This window comes from Carassius auratus, chromosome 2 (assembly GCF_003368295.1).
Source record: "Carassius auratus strain Wakin chromosome 2, ASM336829v1, whole genome shotgun sequence".
Taxonomy (NCBI): domain Eukaryota; kingdom Metazoa; phylum Chordata; class Actinopteri; order Cypriniformes; family Cyprinidae; genus Carassius; species Carassius auratus.
Genome location: NC_039244.1, coordinates 19007143 through 19024487, shown reverse-complemented (window position 1 = coordinate 19024487; position 17345 = coordinate 19007143). Strand labels below are relative to the sequence as shown.

General features: G+C 38.5%; 1 protein-coding gene across 6 annotated transcripts in view; it reads left to right on the top strand.

Annotated features, from left to right (window-relative positions):
- The window catches only part of LOC113119104 (ras GTPase-activating protein nGAP-like), a 72538-nt gene that overhangs the window by 37138 nt on the left and 18055 nt on the right, over positions 1-17345 (top strand). For 4 of the 6 annotated variants that reach the window (XM_026288344.1, XM_026288335.1, XM_026288326.1 and 1 more), the window contains exons 2-4: positions 2351-2478; positions 3320-3446; positions 16482-16591. In XM_026288344.1, the coding sequence (XP_026144129.1) occupies positions 2351-2478; positions 3320-3446; positions 16482-16591 (365 nt within the window). Of the gene's footprint in view, positions 1-2350; positions 2479-3319; positions 3447-7689; positions 7838-13857; positions 14199-16481; positions 16592-17345 lie in introns of those variants that run through there. The other 2 variants (XM_026288357.1, XM_026288352.1) reach the window with 2 other exon arrangements.

The following is a 17345-nucleotide window of genomic DNA, read 5'->3' as shown; positions in this document are numbered from 1 at the left end:
ATCATGAATGCTGGGTCTCATTTGTTTTCTGAGAATCTACTGAACCTACTGGTAACTTGTTTGCCACGTAGCAATAAAAAAATATACGAAAAACCTTGATTATTCTGGTTAGTCACATTGTACTGCTATTATTTTGAACAATACTGTATATTCAGAAGTTTGAAGTTGGTGATTTTAAGAAGACTCGTATGCTTTCCAAAAAAACAGTAAATCCAGTAATATTGTGAAATCAATTGTATTGTAATCAATTGTAACCATTTTCTATTTTAATAGATTTCAATATATTTCTGTGATGGCAAAGCTGAATTTTCAGCATTATTACTCCAGTCACATGATCCTTCAGAAATCATTCTAATATGCTGATTTTGTGCTCAGACATTTCTTATCAATGTTTGAAAATAATTTAATATTTTTGTGGAAACCATGATGCACCTTTTCAGGATAAAGTAGAATAGAAATGTAAAAAAGTATTTTTTAATAACTGTCTTTTGCTGACACTTCTGCTCAAACTTGCATCCTTGCTGAATAAAATAAAAAGAAATAAAAATTGAATCAGTGCAAGTAGAACACTTTTTTTAAACCTTTTTACAATAAACATTTTAGATTTACTATAACAACTTGCTCTATGTGACTGAAATGATTACTATGATTGAAAAAATAATAATACATACATTTTTGTGAAATATCAAGTTATGAAAATTTCTTTTATCCTTCTTTTAAGCTTTATTCCCCCCAAGTTCCAGTTTTGATTCATTTATTTTTTCTCAATAAGTCTCTATTTTGGTCCATTCACTCTGTTATTGAATCAGTTCTCTGTCCGTTTAAACTCCTGATCTCAGGTTGATTATAGAGCGAATGTTTTTTCTTCATATCCATCATAGCATTGCTTTAAGCTAATAGCTTATGTGGAAAATAGTCATGGGCAAGATGACTGCATTCACTAAACTGAGGGGGATGCAGCAGTTACACCCGTCCTCTTGAGACACATTGCGTCACTTTCTTCTGCATCTGTGTGGTGTCCATTTAGCCCTGCGGCCTGGGAAAAACTGAAGTGAGGCCACTATTGGCCCAGTCGCCTGATCCAGAGTGACATAAGGGCATGGCTGACCTCTGACCTTGAGTCCTGACCTGTTCTTTCTGTGTCTCGTTCTGGTCAACCGTACACCAAAACTGTCAGCCAGAACTGATTGATGAAGCTTAGCGAAGGTCTAAATGATCAATTAATAGACAAGGAGGACCGCAAGTAATGTTCTCTGACAAGTGCTTGCACTCGTTGGTATGTGATGTGACCGTTCCCAAAATGCACTCAAGTGTCGCTCTGAAAGTGACCCAGCATGCATCTAATCACTCAGTTCTTGCTTTCAAAAAGCAGATTTTTCTCTTAACAGGGTTTGTTTGGTTGCTCTGAGAGAGATGCAAAGAATTATGAGCTTCCCGGTGTCATTTTCCCCCACAGCTGAGATTGAATCCTGTAAAAGAGGTTGATTGCCCGAGTGCATGAGCAACATTATAAACTAGTATAACACTGCTCTCTACAGGCAGCAGTGTGCAGAACACCATACAGTCCAAGTACAGCTCTTCAAAGGTGAAATCAAAGCTAACATTAATGCACTTTCTTGGTCTTATTGTGCATGGTTAGGCATGTTATTTTTCAAAGAAAGACTTTTGTAATCTCAAAAAAGTCTTTGTAATCTTTTAATCACAATGTAAAAAAATTGCTCCGCTTCTGAAACAACTTTCCTTTCAATCCCTTTATCTTTTTCAGCCCTTCCCGATACCCGCCGAAGTCCATTTTTTCACAACATAAGTCAGACAGTGAAAGTGGGTGGTCAGTAATTTTATACAGTGTATATACTTTTATCCCGTTGGCTGACACATTTGTGAATGGGATTTGCAGCATGTGTGTGTTATTCAGTCAGAAGTGTAGAAGGCAGCTTTCTGCCACCGAGATACATCTGAGACCGCGCTAGCTGGCGGTGGAGGAGACTGTTGTTATTTTTATAAATCCATTTGATGTAGCTCGTGCTGCAGAATTTGCTCACAGCAGCGTTTAATGAGTTCAGTGTGACTCATTTTCTTATGAGCAGCATCATTGTCCAGAGTCTATTTTTGTGAGGTGAACTGATTAAATAAAGAAGAGAAGAGAGTCTGTGCCTCTCTGAGGACCCTTGACTATTTCTGCAAGATGTGAGGGAATATGTAGTGGCATATTTTGGGAGTTCCGATAAAAGCGCTGCTCAGTCGTGAAGTTTGTAGAGAATGTTTGCTGACATGAAGAGAGGCTGTTTTTGTGGTGGTCCTTTTCTGTGGCCACCCGTACTGAGGTGTCTTTTCTGTCCCCTGTGCACAGATGTGAAGGGGCCGCCCAGTCACCACTTCTCCTGCGGCCAGTCGCCGTTCACAGAGCCCTGCGTCTGGGAGAGGAAGTACTGCATCCTGACCGATAGCCAGCTCATCCTGCTTAACAAGGAGGAAGAGGTAAGAGCGCTCCTTCCCTGTGCTTCATCCCCTCATTCTTCTGTCTTCCTCTCTCTCAGAATGAGGAGCGAAGGACAGTTAAATGAAGACGTGCAGATGATGTTTGTGCTTTCTTGTACATTTCCCCTCGTGAGGGGTAAATACATCGTTTGCTGATGTACTTTACTGACCTGAGCTCTATTTGGATGGAATTAGTTTTCCAGACGTTTAGGTTACAGTTATGAAGTCTGTTATAAAATCCGAAAGCAAATTTACCTGACCTCTTTAAAGGGATAGTTAACTCAAAAATAAAATTCTGCCATCATTTACTAACCATCAGTTTGTTCCAAACCTGTATGAGTTTCTTTCTTCTGTGGAACAATATTTTTGTAAAATCAGTTGATGGTCCCCATTGACTTCCATAGTATGGAGCCAGGGGGACTATGGAAGTCAAAGGGATCCAGAAACTGATTGGCTACATACTTCAAAATAGCTTCTTTTGTGTTTAACAGAAGAAATGAATTCATGCAGGTTTGGAACAACTCGACTGTGAATAAATAATTACAGAATTCTCATTTTTGGGTAAAATGTCTCTTTTAGGAAAACTATTCCCATCTGATTAGGTCTTGATAGTTAAAGACCCTCGTTTTGAATGATTTGTTCTCTTCTTTAATGACTGCATTACTCTCGTTGTGCAGACCAACCAATTTAATCTTTAAAGGGAATAATCAATTCTATTAATTTACTGAAATAGTTTCTAAATGACCGATTGCTTTCAGATACATTTAAAAGGTTAGTTAATTAATAGCATTGTGTACTGTGACCTCCACCCACTGACCTTTGAGCTCTGACTTGTTCCCAGATGCCATCTGAAGTCATTGAAAGCCCCACAGCATCCTCATCAAAGGTTCGCAGCCTGAGAAGGACAGTCAGTGTGCCCTCTGAAGGACAGTTCCCAGAGGATCCACCAGAGGGAACCTCCATGTCAGGTAAGATTTAAGTGGCGCTTCTGTTATGAAAGCAAAACTATTATTTATGCCCCGGTTCAAAAGGTGTGGAAATGCTGATTCAGACAGTAGCAGGAGCTTTTTTGCTCTGTCTATAGGGTTTCAAAAATGGCACTCTTTTTGCATTTACTGTAGCTTTAAGATGTTGATAAGCAGGCACGCTCACACTGCAGGCAGAGCATGAGGTGAATCATGAACAAAATCATGTCAGTAGGTGCATTTGTAACATCAGAGCCATAACTTCTGAATCCACTTCTATAAGCACAGAGGATCAGGATAAAAAAGCAGTGGATTTAACCACAACACTGCAGACTGGGCTAAGAGAAACACCAGATCGGGGGCGAAAATATGCATGCTAAAAACTGCAGAATATTTCACAAAACAAAGATCTGTTGTACAACAGTATCAAATGCATACTTGTTATGTGCGTATATACACACGGCCCTCATTATTTCAATATGATATACCATTGCATTAGTCAGTAAATGTGTTGTTACAAACTTCTATGAATGACTGACTTCTGTGAAACACAAAATAAGATATTCTGAAGAATGTTTTGTCTGCTTGTTTCATATAATGAAAGTCAGTGGGGTCCAAAACAACACTGGACCCTACTGACTTTCATTATATGAATGAAAAAAAAACACTTTCTTCAAAATGTCTTATTTGTGTGCAACAGAATAAAGTCAAACAAGTTTTCAATGCCAAGAAGATAAGTAAACGATGACAAAATGTTAATTTTTGGGTAAACTGTTCCTTAAAACCAAACTCAGACTCAGATGCTCCAGAATTTTGAAGAAAAGTTGAAGAAAGTTGTTCTAAAAGCAGGTTAATAATCTTTTCTCATAATGATTCATTATGTCTGAGTAACTTGGGTACGTTTGGTCTCGCAACCTCTGTGGGCCGGGCAAGCTTGTGCGAGGAGGAGTATAGAGGAATGTCATCTTGTAGAACAAAACTCACTGTTGTTACTGTGTTAGTTCTCTCTCTCTCTCTCTCTTTGGACAGTGTTTCATTCCCGCTCAGGCCTAGGGGGCAATAACTGAAGCTGCCCTCTGACTGGTCTCACATTCAGTACCAGTCTGTGTGGGGGGGGTGGACACTGACCCAGCGGGCCGGTTGCTAAAGGCAGCGGTCAGAGAAATGCTCAAATCTCTGTGACTAAGAGAGTCATTCATTCTCAAGACCCTCCTAAGCTGCACCGCCACGGATTCAGAGCGAGAGAAGAGGGTTATTTATATGTTAATGTTCGCTCTGTTTGACAGTGAGACACTCCACAGCAAGGGTGGATTTCCGTGGCCATTCAGAACATGTTGAGTCTCTAGAGGCTGTTAGATTCACAGCCACAAAAATGTAGAGAGATAATAATGTGATTTTCGGTTTGTATGGTTTTGATCAGTGAATCATATATATTTTTTCTTTTGTTGCCATGAGGAGAGATATACAGGTGTATCTTATTGAAGCTCCAGCTCTGGATTTCTCACAGTTGTCAAGACAATGAGGTTCTGACTTCTCCCACATAGCAAGCAGAGCTATTTATGCACTTGTAACTAATTGTGGATGTTGCTTCCACATTTGTAGTATTGTTACAATGAGAAAATCTGTTTTAAAAGGATAGTGAGCTCAACAATAAAAAATAAAAAAACTCTGTCATCATTTACGTACCCACCTGTCATTCCAAACCTCAACTTTCTTCTACTAAACACAAAAGAAGATAATTTTTATGAGTGTTTCCGATATTTTTGTCCATACAATGAAAGGGGTACAAAACAATGTGAAACCTCTGTCATTGTAAAAAAAAAAAACAAAGTCCATTGTGTCTCACATGAATTGTAAGTCATACACATTTGGAACTAAATGAGTTTGAGTAAATGATGGCAATTTTCATTTTTAAGGTAACTATCCCTATACAATGCAATATTTGAAAACGACATCCAAACATTCACTTTAACTTTTTTGTTAGTAGTAATGAAGCATTTAATTGAGACTAAAATAGAATAATGGAGATCTGTTTTGGTAGATGAAATGCATCTCTTTCTATTGTTGCACTTAAGAAAATGTCCAACTGATTTTGCTATTTCTACATGTTGAGGCGAGGAAGATGACTCAGCGTTACAGAATCTACTAATACTGGTCCCAAAGTCTGTGTTTTTCCCCCTGAAGTCCTTGTGCAACATGGTTAAGTTTTATTGGAACAAATAAAATGATGAGAATAGTTCAGTGAGCAGTGTCATGGGGCATGCTGTCCTTAGGAATTATTTTATTACGTGGTGGACAAGGCAGATACAAAAAAAAACCTCCTGGCGTATTTAAGGCAAGAAAAACTGCTACTAGTGTGTTGATAGCAGAATATTGTTGTTTTGCTTGTTGGAAGAAGGAACAGAGTGGATGGATGGCAATTTTAGGAGTATCATTATCAGCTCTTTCCTGCAATTTTCTCAGTGCATCATAAATGCACGACATTCTACTTGTTTGCTTTGACCATTTGAATGGAGCAGTGTAAAAAAATATTTTGAGTTTCAGAATTTTAGATCAAAATCAGTGTTATATTTGCATAACACACTGCAATTGGTCTGAATTGTGATTGTCATCTTGAGACCCTCATCTGATGTTGCATTTTGGATTTTGCTCCTTAAATTTGTTTTTAGAAATCCATTAAATCCTGACCCTTATGCATTTGCTGTTTTGGGTGAATTTTAGAGAAGTGAAAACCTGCAAAATTGCAGTGCTGGGCTTTTAGGGTTACAAAATTTCACAATGTTGTTGTCTATAAAAGGAATATACAGTATGATTTGGCTGTTTTAAAGTTTTCCCAGCCAGTACGAAGGCTGAAATTCTGATAAGTACATCTAAGAGCTTTCCTCTTTCAGTGTCTAAAGTGTCAGGATCCTGTAATATTCCCACACCTCATAGACTCCCCTGTAAAGTAACTCTAAATATATAGTTATACGCCTGACATGCAATTGCTTTGACCACTATAAAAGCTTTTTCAGTGAGCTAGAAGACTGAAACTTTAGTCCATTCATCTCGGAGCAACCATCTTGCACTCCATAAAGTTTAGTCTGGCTGTGATTTACTGAATCAGCTTAGTTGTGTGCATAGCATTAAAAATTGTTTACTGTTAAGTATGCATTTCTGCAACATTTGATTTCTTCAGCTTGTCTCGTATTTTACACATTTTATGCAATGTTGCAATATTCCTATCACTAAGAATTGGGGGGAAACCACAGATCAAATACCTAAGGATTGCAACATTTGGTCTAAAACAGTCAAAAAGTGTTGTCCATTGGCAGTGACCACATTGTGTGACTTTGGCATGGTGGGAGATTGAGATTGCAAATATTTCCTTGCCAGACTTGTTGCTATGATACATTTCACAATTTGAGCTGCTGTTATATGTAGCTTCAACCCATATTAAGTGGGAAAATAAGCATTTTTTTCATTGATTTATACAGCTGGTCAATGCTAATTGCCAGCATATTCACTTGCATCCAAATTCCATTTACACTGAAAGCTTAAATCATATGTTTCTTTAAAAGGATTTTGCTGCATTGCATCATTCAGAAAATGTTACAGTATTTCACTGATTTCTAATGACATTCTATTATTTTAAGTTATAGATAAACTAAAGTAAGAAATGGCATTCAACACAATGCTTTTGCTGCTAGAAAAATACGCTAAGTTGTACATCCAGTTGCTTCACTTCCTCTATTCATTCCACTTTATTGTTCTGCCGCAGTGAGGGTTTCCTGTTCTTTCTCACGCATGTAACAGGTGAAATGTTTTACTTCAGTGTTACACAATAAGTGAAATATAATAGTGCAGCAATATTTTTTGTATTTCTGTTCTGTATATTATAAGGATCAGTGCTAGATTGACTCATTGGCACCTTTGCATTAAAGTCATAGTTTTTATTTGTATTTTATTTTATTTTCTGGTCACCCTTATATACAAAGCCTGTTTGACTTTTTCTTCGGGGGAAAACAATATAATTGCCAGTAAATGTCTTAACTCATTTTGTGTGAAACCCAGGGATTTATCTTGTCAAGGTGCTTGATTTATTGGATAAATGCATTTCCTAGTAATGTTTTAGGATGGACCGTGTGCAATCGTCTGTAGATTAAAGGATCCTCTGAGAGGACAGTCATTGTGCTCTTTTCAATAGACTAAGCGGAATGGGTTTGACTGAGACTGACTGGATCGGGCTCATGTTTTACCGCATTCCTGTTTCGACTGCGTGAAGGGGGTGTGAGAGACTTCACTCACTAAACACCGGCTCGGCTCAAATCAGCTGCTCTCTGGGATTGTTTCGTTTTGTTGTCGCGAAGGGATGTGACTGATTGCGGATTCGGTATTAACGATGGAATTTATAGGTATGTTTCTCGCATCGCTTCATATTCAACGGTTGTGGAGCACGGCAGTAAGTTGTGGGAGTTTGAATTGATGTTACGTTACGTAACGTTAGCCTAACTGAGACTTGGGTCTACAACTAATACTGTTATAGTGTTGTTATTTCACATACTAATGCAGACATATGATGCTGAAGTGTGCATTCAACAGTTGTATGAAGTTGAAACTGGTTTACGGTTCTGTTTAAGATTCGGAATCGATAATCGGTTGTTTTTAATTTCATGACCTGAACGTTTCCTAAACTCGTGTTTCCCGCTGTTTCAGACTAAACGCCGGATTAAAATACTTTGAATCCTGTGTTTGAAATTTACAGCGTGACTTGTATAGTTCGATTCCCTCCACAATGACTCTGTGATTCACTATTATAAATAACCGACTCCTAAAGCTCAACCCGTAGTAGTCCGATTCCCGAGAAAATGACTCGTTTGAGTTGGTTCATTCTAGTGAACCAAAACATGAATCACTCATTGAATCATTCGGACAGGTTAAATAAATCTTACTGGCATACTAACGCGTGTAATTATTTATATCGTCGTATTTTACACCAAAAATTGACTTGGTATAGAAAATAGACTTGTATAGCAAAACTGTTTTGGGTGTGTGTGTTTGTGTGTGTGTGTGTGTGTGTGTGTGTGTGTAAAAGTAACTATCCTGTAGTTAAAACAATGTGTTTGTTATGTTTTATTTTTTATTTGTTTGGAATGGCTAGACTACAGAGAACATGAATAAGCTATGATCATACAGAGTTTGACACCAGTTTCTCAATTTGTGAATAGACCTTCCAATAGTTTTGCATTCCAAAAAGAAAACGCATGAGTGCCCTTTGCATGAGTTTTCAATTACTAATATCACTCAAACTTCCTTGGGATTTGAGAGTCCTAAAGCATATTGAAATGATTTGTCATGGTAAAGATTTGGATTAACTCCTGCTTGGAGTCATTCAGTCTTTGTTGCTCATTGCCCTGCCCCCATTTGACAGGATTTTTAATCACTGAGGCCTGAAACTTGCTATGTGTCTCTGGATACCTTGAATAGCATCATCTGAACATGACAGTCATTGCATACACTCGCTCTCTTTGTGCATGTAGGTGTAAGTGGAAAGGAAGTGTGTAGTGTAAGTACATTGTATGACCACCTCTTATGAACCTCAGCACACTTTTGATACCTGATGTTAAACTTGAAATACCTGTCTGTGGGTTTCCGTCATTTTTGACCAAACCTGTTTGACCTTTTAGGTTCTGAGGCATCATAAAACTAAAACAGTGCAAGGTCAGTGAGTTGCACCACACCTGTCTGCTCAGTGTAAGAATGGAAAAGACATCTTGCGAGTCTACAGTTTCACAGCTTAGTGTCGTGACATCACTACATTCCAGACATTTGGAATCACACAGAAACGGATAGATGGAAAAGTAAATAGTGACAGAAGTCTTGTCATCAGGAAAGGAAGAGAATAGATGCACTATTGTGCTTCTGTTTGCACTTTGTTTCATTAAATAACACATTCTCAAGAGCAGTGGTATTTAAGAAGGCGCACCAACCTGAACTAAAAGGGGAAGATAAGGCAAGAGAGAAATTGCTGTCTTAGTCAGCAAACACTTCTGGAAGTGTTCTGTAGCGCCATCAAGCTGTTATTGTGGTTTAGCACCACAAATAGAAGTTAGAAGTATGGTAAACCCAGAAATAAAAATGAACATAACCCCTCATAAGTTGCCCTTGAGTATCTGAATGAAAATAAAAAGACACTGGGATAACAGGCCCATGAATAAGTGTTTCTGAGTAAATCCTGTCCGATCATATAGTGTGCGTTTCCACTAAATGACTAAAACCCCACTGCGTTTTGCTTTGGCTTTCATGCAGGATATTCCCGTAGCTTGCCGTCTCTAAGTGTTATGATGCAGAGAAATGCTGCAGTTGCATGTGGTAGAAGCGTGGAGCTTTATAGAGCTTCACTGTTTCCCCTGCCATTCCGCTAAATATGAATAATTAATACCCGGCCTGCACATTTCATATCAAGTATTATCATCTTTACTGTGATGGTGTGGAAAGGCCTGACAAGTAGGCTTTTCATGTATTCCATATTCTTCAGGCATGTAGTACTGATAAAGTTGTCGGTTTGTGTAAGGTCTTGTTCTAGTGGTCATGCTGAGATAATGACGAGTAAAGCTTGGTAAGGCTCCATACACAACACCTTGACATCATTTTAAGATTTCAGTTTTATTTTGATTATTAACCTAATATATCTTGTGTATTTTAGACCTTTTTAGCATTTTTATGTATTAAGCCTAAACATTTGGTTTTCTCTATAAGTCGGTTGTCACCTTTTCAACTTTACATTGGATAAATAAGGTTTTGTTGTAATTGCAAGAAAGATTTGTTATAGTCTTGGTAACAATACAATTTAAATTCACGTCTCGCACAATTGAATGCCTTCTCAATGGAACACATACGCTCCCTTCCATAGATATGTATACGTAGATGCCTCATTAGCGACTATTTCCATGGGCCGCTATACTTAAGCCATCCCCTATATTCAAAGGGTCAACTTGACGTCATTCGTCATAACATCAAATGCTCTGCGAACTAGGGCTGGGCGATATATCTAACGATATGATCATGCGCATCTAGTCAGTAAATCTGGTTCCGTGATTACCGCTAAATCACCATCACCTGCTTTCAAATGGAGCAGCATTTAATTAGGGCTGAACTGATTAGTCGCATTATCGACAAAGTCGACAATAAAAAATTTGGACAAATCTTTTTGTTGTCGAGTAGACGTTAATGTCAAATGACCTAATGTAAGAGCCTGGAATAACGCATTTTGGCCAGTGTGGCGCTGTAGCGCGAGACTGTAAATCAGCTCTCCTGATGCAATTCAAGAGAAGAAGACGCCAAACAGCGTTCAGAATGAAGACAGCCAAACCTGAGGCTGCTGAGCGGCATTTGGATGAATATTTAAATATATACTATGCACTTTCCTCTCTATATCAAAATAAACATCAAAAACTGACAGCGGTGAGAAGGCAGCAGTTTAAAATGCATCTGATTACAGAAATGTGGATGTTTGCACGAGCTCTGTAGTTCAGTCCTCCAGTAAAGTACAGTCACGTCATGTTTATTTATTTAATACTTTAGTTACTAGCCTTATCAAGCAGCTTTACAGTATTGTTAAACATGAAAAACCAGAGTCAGTTTCGCTTTCAGTTAGAATTACAACTTGATTTTCTGTTATAAAGGAGCTCTCCAGTGTGGAGTTAGCTAATGATAAAAATCTTTTTTTTATTAGTGGGGAAAACATTTATTTAAATGACATTTAATTAAATGTATAGATTGGTTTGCAGAGATCAAAGCTTTGTTTTGATTATCATAACCCTATAAGATATTTTAAGAGAGATTATGTTGTGAATATTAGTTTATCAAAATAATGTTATGTTAATGTTATCACTTAACCTTTATATTGTTTCTTTAAAAAAATATATTTTAGGTAATTAAATGGTGAATAAGAGAGTTTCTCTGCAATCTCATAGTGAGTGTCAAATATATTTATTTGTATAAATTAGTATAACTGTAATTACATAATATGACTTTTAAAAGCTGAAGTGATTCCCTTAATTTATTTGTTAGAATATGTTTATCTCAATATTTTAAATAATTGCAAAAGCTGAATAATCAATAAATGTCTACTGACAAATCAGCAAAATAATCGATGACTAGTCGATTAATCGTTGTAATAATCATTAGATAGATAGATTATCAAAATAATCGTTTGTTGCAGCCCTACATTTAATAGACAGAGCCGTAGATCACTAACAAGCTACGCAATATCGCGTTCATTCTCGCCTTACGCAATAACTAGTAACTTTATTTTATGAAAATAATGACATTTAATTAAATTTCATATCTACATTTCTATACTTTTTTTTTTTTTTTTTTTATATATAACTGGAGACCTGTGAATGTTGGTAATCAAGTTTCACCCTTATGATTTTCAGTGGTTGATGTGGACAATAAAACAAAAATCTCATAAAGACTTAAAGTGAAGGAGGGACCCAGCCATCCTTACCTGAGTTTTGGCACAGGCAAGCACTCTAGTTTCCCAGCGAATTGTCTCCCCTACAATGCATCCATATATCAATACATTTAATAACAGTCTTTTCATCCATGCAGAGAATGATGGGTAATTTAAGTGCAGTTATGCTTAATGTTGCAGGCAGTTTGGCTCTAGATAAAGCATTGTGGCAAAATATTTTTTCAACTTTTTTTTTAAAGCAAATCCATATTGAATCATTTACAACTTCCGAATGGCATTTTACCACAGATTGATTGCTCATCTCGGAAGGCAATAAAAGCAGTGTTGTTGCACTAACTAGGGACCACCCTTTCTCGCCCATCCTCCACCCTCCTATCCACCAACAGCAGAGCACCCTCATCACTTCTAATTACAGCCCGGGTTCCTGTTTCAGGTCTTGCGGTGTTGATTTTAACCCCTCTGTTTTCTCCAGCACCGTATTGATCCGAGGAGGGGTTGGGCCAAATCAATGCAGTAAGTGGATTTTCAGGGGGAGTCACAGCCTGGAGGGTAGGAGAAAAGCAGAGACGCTACGCTTTGCTGGCCTCACTGAGGGGCTGACAGGGAGACCTGTCGACTCTGATGCCAGGGGACAGAGGACAGTCAGGGACAGTCTGACCTTGGGCTGCATATAGTACGGGGATGGATGGGCCTGAGAGCTACAGAGGGAGGGAGAGATGAGAATAATTCTAGGTGTGATGTAATAGCTGTGATTTAAGGGAACTAAATGAAAGTGTAGTCACTGAGAGTAGCTGGTTTTTACACACTACCTGTATCCTGTGTGTTTGTTTTTTGTTTTTGAGCTAGCTCAGTGTACAAAGATTCAGGTTCTGAGGTATTTGCATTGGTAAACAGTGCATTTTTTGTTCTAACATTTATCAATTGGTGAATTTTAAAATAATTTTTGTTTTGATTTTTATTAAAAGTGAATTAATACAAAATTTATTTTGAGGTCTGTCAAACTGACAGTGTTAACAGAATATTTTTATTACATGTTTAAGACAATTTTTAACTTTGATTGATTGATTGATTTACATTTGTGCAAACGTGAGGTCTGTTCAGTAAAATTTTTTTATAGAAGCTATTTTTTTTTAATCAAGGATGCAATAAATTGTATTTTTATGCAAATAAATGTGGGCTTGGTGATCGTCAAAAATGTGACTGTTTACTATTTTTTTCACATTTGCAGTTCCAATAGGTGACAAACGAAGAGAGCATTACAAGGTCATTTATTCACTATTACATTTTTTGCAGTATGACACATTTAAAACACAAATTTTTACTTTTTGCAACATATCAGTGCATTTCTTCCTATTTATTTATATAGTTTTTTGCAAGCTATGCAATTCCTGTGGGGAACAGAAATTAACTTAACTTTATGTTGTAGCTTTGGCCTAGGAGTCACACACTCCAGCAACTTGAGCTGACTAATGTGGGCGATCTAGGTTTGAGTCTGGCTTGCGTCATTTTCTGATCCCAGTGTTTCAGCTCTAACATGCTTTGACCTTACAGCAGCTAATGTAATCTGATACACGCTTGTGTTTCCTCTCTGTTCCTTTACTTCTCCATTCTTTAACGTCCTCCATAACACACCTCATAAAAATGACATGCATTCACGCGCGCAGCACAAGCCTCCAGAGCCGTGTCCCACATGAAGTACGAAAGCAAAAGTCTTGAGGCGAAGAGCGGCTCTTCGTTTTTCCTAATGTGCAAGGCTGCAGCAGGCAGGCGGAACCAGATGCGCTGAGGAGGGTGGGAACGAGCAAACAAGGAGAGAGAGAGAGAGAGAGGGATGGGAAGTGCTTGCAGTTCTGCTGAGAGGAACAGAGGAGTGAGGTTACAGCGATTGATTGAGTAAATGCGGTAAAAATCTCTTCCGCTGGCATGCCAATAAGAGAAAGGAAGAGGCTGATAAAGTGAGGATTAGGATTGTTATCCAGAGATAGGGGTAGAGAGAAGAAGATGGACTGAGACAGGAGAGAGGGGTTTAGCAGAGGACGTTTCAGCATTTGAGGGAGAGCTCTGGAGTGCTGGTACAGAGAGAGAGAGAGGAAGACGGTACGATGTGGCAGCGAGCCACGGCAGGACAATGAAGAGGCTGCAGTTTATCAATGCGGCGGAATCTCTCTCAAGAGTGATGGATAATTAAAGGGAAAGCGCTCAAGCTCATTGGACGAGGGCGATGGTCACTCTTCAGCCAATCCAATGGTGACCAGCTCCATTTATTCAGCAGGTGATGGGCAACAGCTGTGATAGAGGTATCGCTCGCTCTCTCTCAACCTTTTTCTCGGCTACATTTCATTAGATTGACTTAATAGATGAAGTTATCGTCTTGCTCTCAGATTTGGAGGGTCATTAAAAAATCAATAATGATTGAAGCGGAGTTGAATATGCTGTTACAAGTCATTTCCTGTTTGATAAGTTGTCCGTGCATTTTCAGGGGCGAAGTGAGGGGGTGTTTTGCTGCCTTTGGTTTTTATTTACACACATTTATGCATTTGGCTTTTATGTAAAGTGTGTTCAAGCTGTATGTTTAATCACAACATGCATTCCCTGGGAAGTGATCCGATCCCATGATCTCTGTTGCTACAGTAGCATCAAGATTTCATATAAGTACCGCTTTGCTTGGTCATAGGGATCACTGCGATTCGTCAAGTTCAGCACTGCAGAGCCCTCGCGCTGGCAGCAACTTCATGGAGAGTGTGAGTGATGTGTGTAAGAGTTTGATCCAAAGAGATCGATTATACAATAAGAAAATGTAAAGTTGCTGTCCTTGTAAAACAGAGTTTTGATCTGATCTGTATGTATAAGATATTAAATCAGTAGTTTACCTAAAAATAAAAAATCTTGCAGCATTTACTCCCCTTCGTGTCATTCCAAACTTGAACAACTTTCTTGTATTTGTGAAACAAAGTTTGAAAGGGTTGTGGTGATGTTTTGGAACCCATTGTGATTCATTGACAAAAAAAAAAAAATTCTTTAAAATATCATCTTTTGCAGTGTACAGAAGCAAGTCAGTCACACAGGTTTGGAATTTGGGGTGAACTAAGGCTTAAGCTTTTCATTGTGAGTGGAGGGCTTGATCTTGAGCAGCAGTGGGCAGCTCTCCAACGGATCAGGCACAGTCTCTATTGTATGGATCCACTGAGGCCTGCAAGCTGAAACCAGAAGAAGCGTCTTGGCCAAAGACCTCTGGGTCAATTTCAACAGTGTTTCTTGATTCAGTGCAGATGCTGCGAGGCTGGAGTTCTGCGGCAGTTCGTGCTCAGTGATGGACTGGGTTTTTATTTCTCAGGATGAATTAACTCATTATGAGGTGATCTAGACTTGAGTGAGGAGGACGGCCCGAGGGGTGGATCTCCGGGAGGCTGTGCGGATGTAGGATACATCTTGCTCCATCCATGACACACATCGGCTGGGGGGCTCCCTGGGCTTCCATCGGTCTGAGGAAATTAAAAATGAACTTGGCTATGAAAGGAAAATGAGTAATATTCCACTTAGCTTCTGAGAGCGGCTGTATATGAGAGCCACAGGGCATCCATCGGAAAGTCTGGTGGTGGCAGGTAGAGGGTGCGTTCACGAGTGGATGGATGAATGCTTTATTAAGAGGACTTACTGAAAGCTTTGGGTTAATTCTCTCTTTTAAACCTGTCTGACTGGCACTTTAGCCAGACGTGAGCTCTCTGTTAGCGACCTGCTGGGCATCAATATGGGAGATATAGATTTACAGAGGGCAGGTGACTTTATTAGACCCCAGACTACATGTAATATTGGTCAGGACTCAGGAGGATCAATCATGGGTGTGGGCACAATTTTTTTAAAATGTGAGAGGCAAAGGAAGACATCATAATTAGGGATGCTCATAAAATACATTTCTTGTGCATCCTCAATTTTATATATATTTTGTATAAAACACTGATAATTTTGTATTCATCTTTGATGAATAGAAAGTTTCTTTGAAGTGCCATTTAACTGAAATTGAAAGATTTTGTTACATTGTAGCAATGTATTCATTTACCATCACTTTTGATCAATTGAATGCATTATTTTTTATTTATTTGTTTCCAAAAAACTTACTGGGCCTGACTTGCAAATATATTATTAACCTTATACATAGAAACTTTATAACAATTCATACATAATATAATTTGCAGCTAATGCAGGCATAGGACCACATAATAGCATTGCAGTGGAACATACACCACTGCACTGTTGCATTCTGACTTATATAATAGGTAATGTATCAGCCATCATTTCTAAATTAGTGCTGCCACAGTAGTGCTAATAATGTTCGGCACAAATGTTGATTCCAGTTAGAAAGACTCCTGTCTGCAGTATCAGTAATTCATCAATGACCTCAAACTCCTTTCTGGAAGTTTTCCACAGTCGACTACCTCTGTGTTACAGCTTTTCAACTCAGTGTTTGAAATATCTGTAGTACTCTGATCATTAGTGTGCCTATGAAAACATTTAAAGACATCCTCCAGTCTCTCTGAAGGCTTCCTCTGATCTAATCCCTGCTCTCCTGTCTTCTCTCACAGCGGAAGCGTCTGCGGATCGCTCTCCCAGGCGGAGGAGCATATCGGGGCTCGGCAGCTCGGAGAAGAACATTCCCATGGATGGCCCCAACTCCTCACCCTTCAAAGTGCCTGTGAGTTCATTTAGCAAAGCACTCATATCAGCATTATTCCAACTCATCATCACATCTCACTGGCCTCAGTTACTTCTCACAGCCTGCGATGCCAGCACTTTATGCCCTACAGCCGTTGTTTCATGTTTAGGTCCCATATTTATTTATTTTTGTTGGCTATTTGAGCATACTTCGCTGTTTTACCTGCTGACCAGTGTAAATTGTCCAGTCATATTTTTTTGAATGTGTTGTTATTATTATTATTTTTCAGTTCATTTAATTGAACTGTCTGAATGAGCTGAATCACAGGAATGAATCAGACTCAGCAATGCTACATTTTTGTCTCAACTTGCTCGGCTGTAAAGTTTCATTCACAATTCAGTGTTTTATTAAAAACTATGTTAAGTTTTGTTATACTACATCGCTAAATTCTGGAAAAAGTGACTGAGAGGACTGAAGTGCGGTCAGAAATGTAAAGGGTGGTGCACACAAAAATGAAAATTGCCGTCATTTACTCACCCCCGGGGTTGTTCCAAACCCATACGGCTTGCAAAGTTTTTGAATGATGAATGACAGCAGTTTGGACAAACAAATGTAACCTAAAATCTAGCTTGAACCTGTTTTCAACATTAGCATTCGTTGAAAAGAATCGCTTTAAAGGGACATTTCACCCAAAAACTAAAAGTGTCATTTTTTTTTTTTTACTCCCCTCTTATTTTATAGACAAACAACACTGACACAGTTTCCTTTTTGTGTTTCAGAAGAAAGTAAGTCA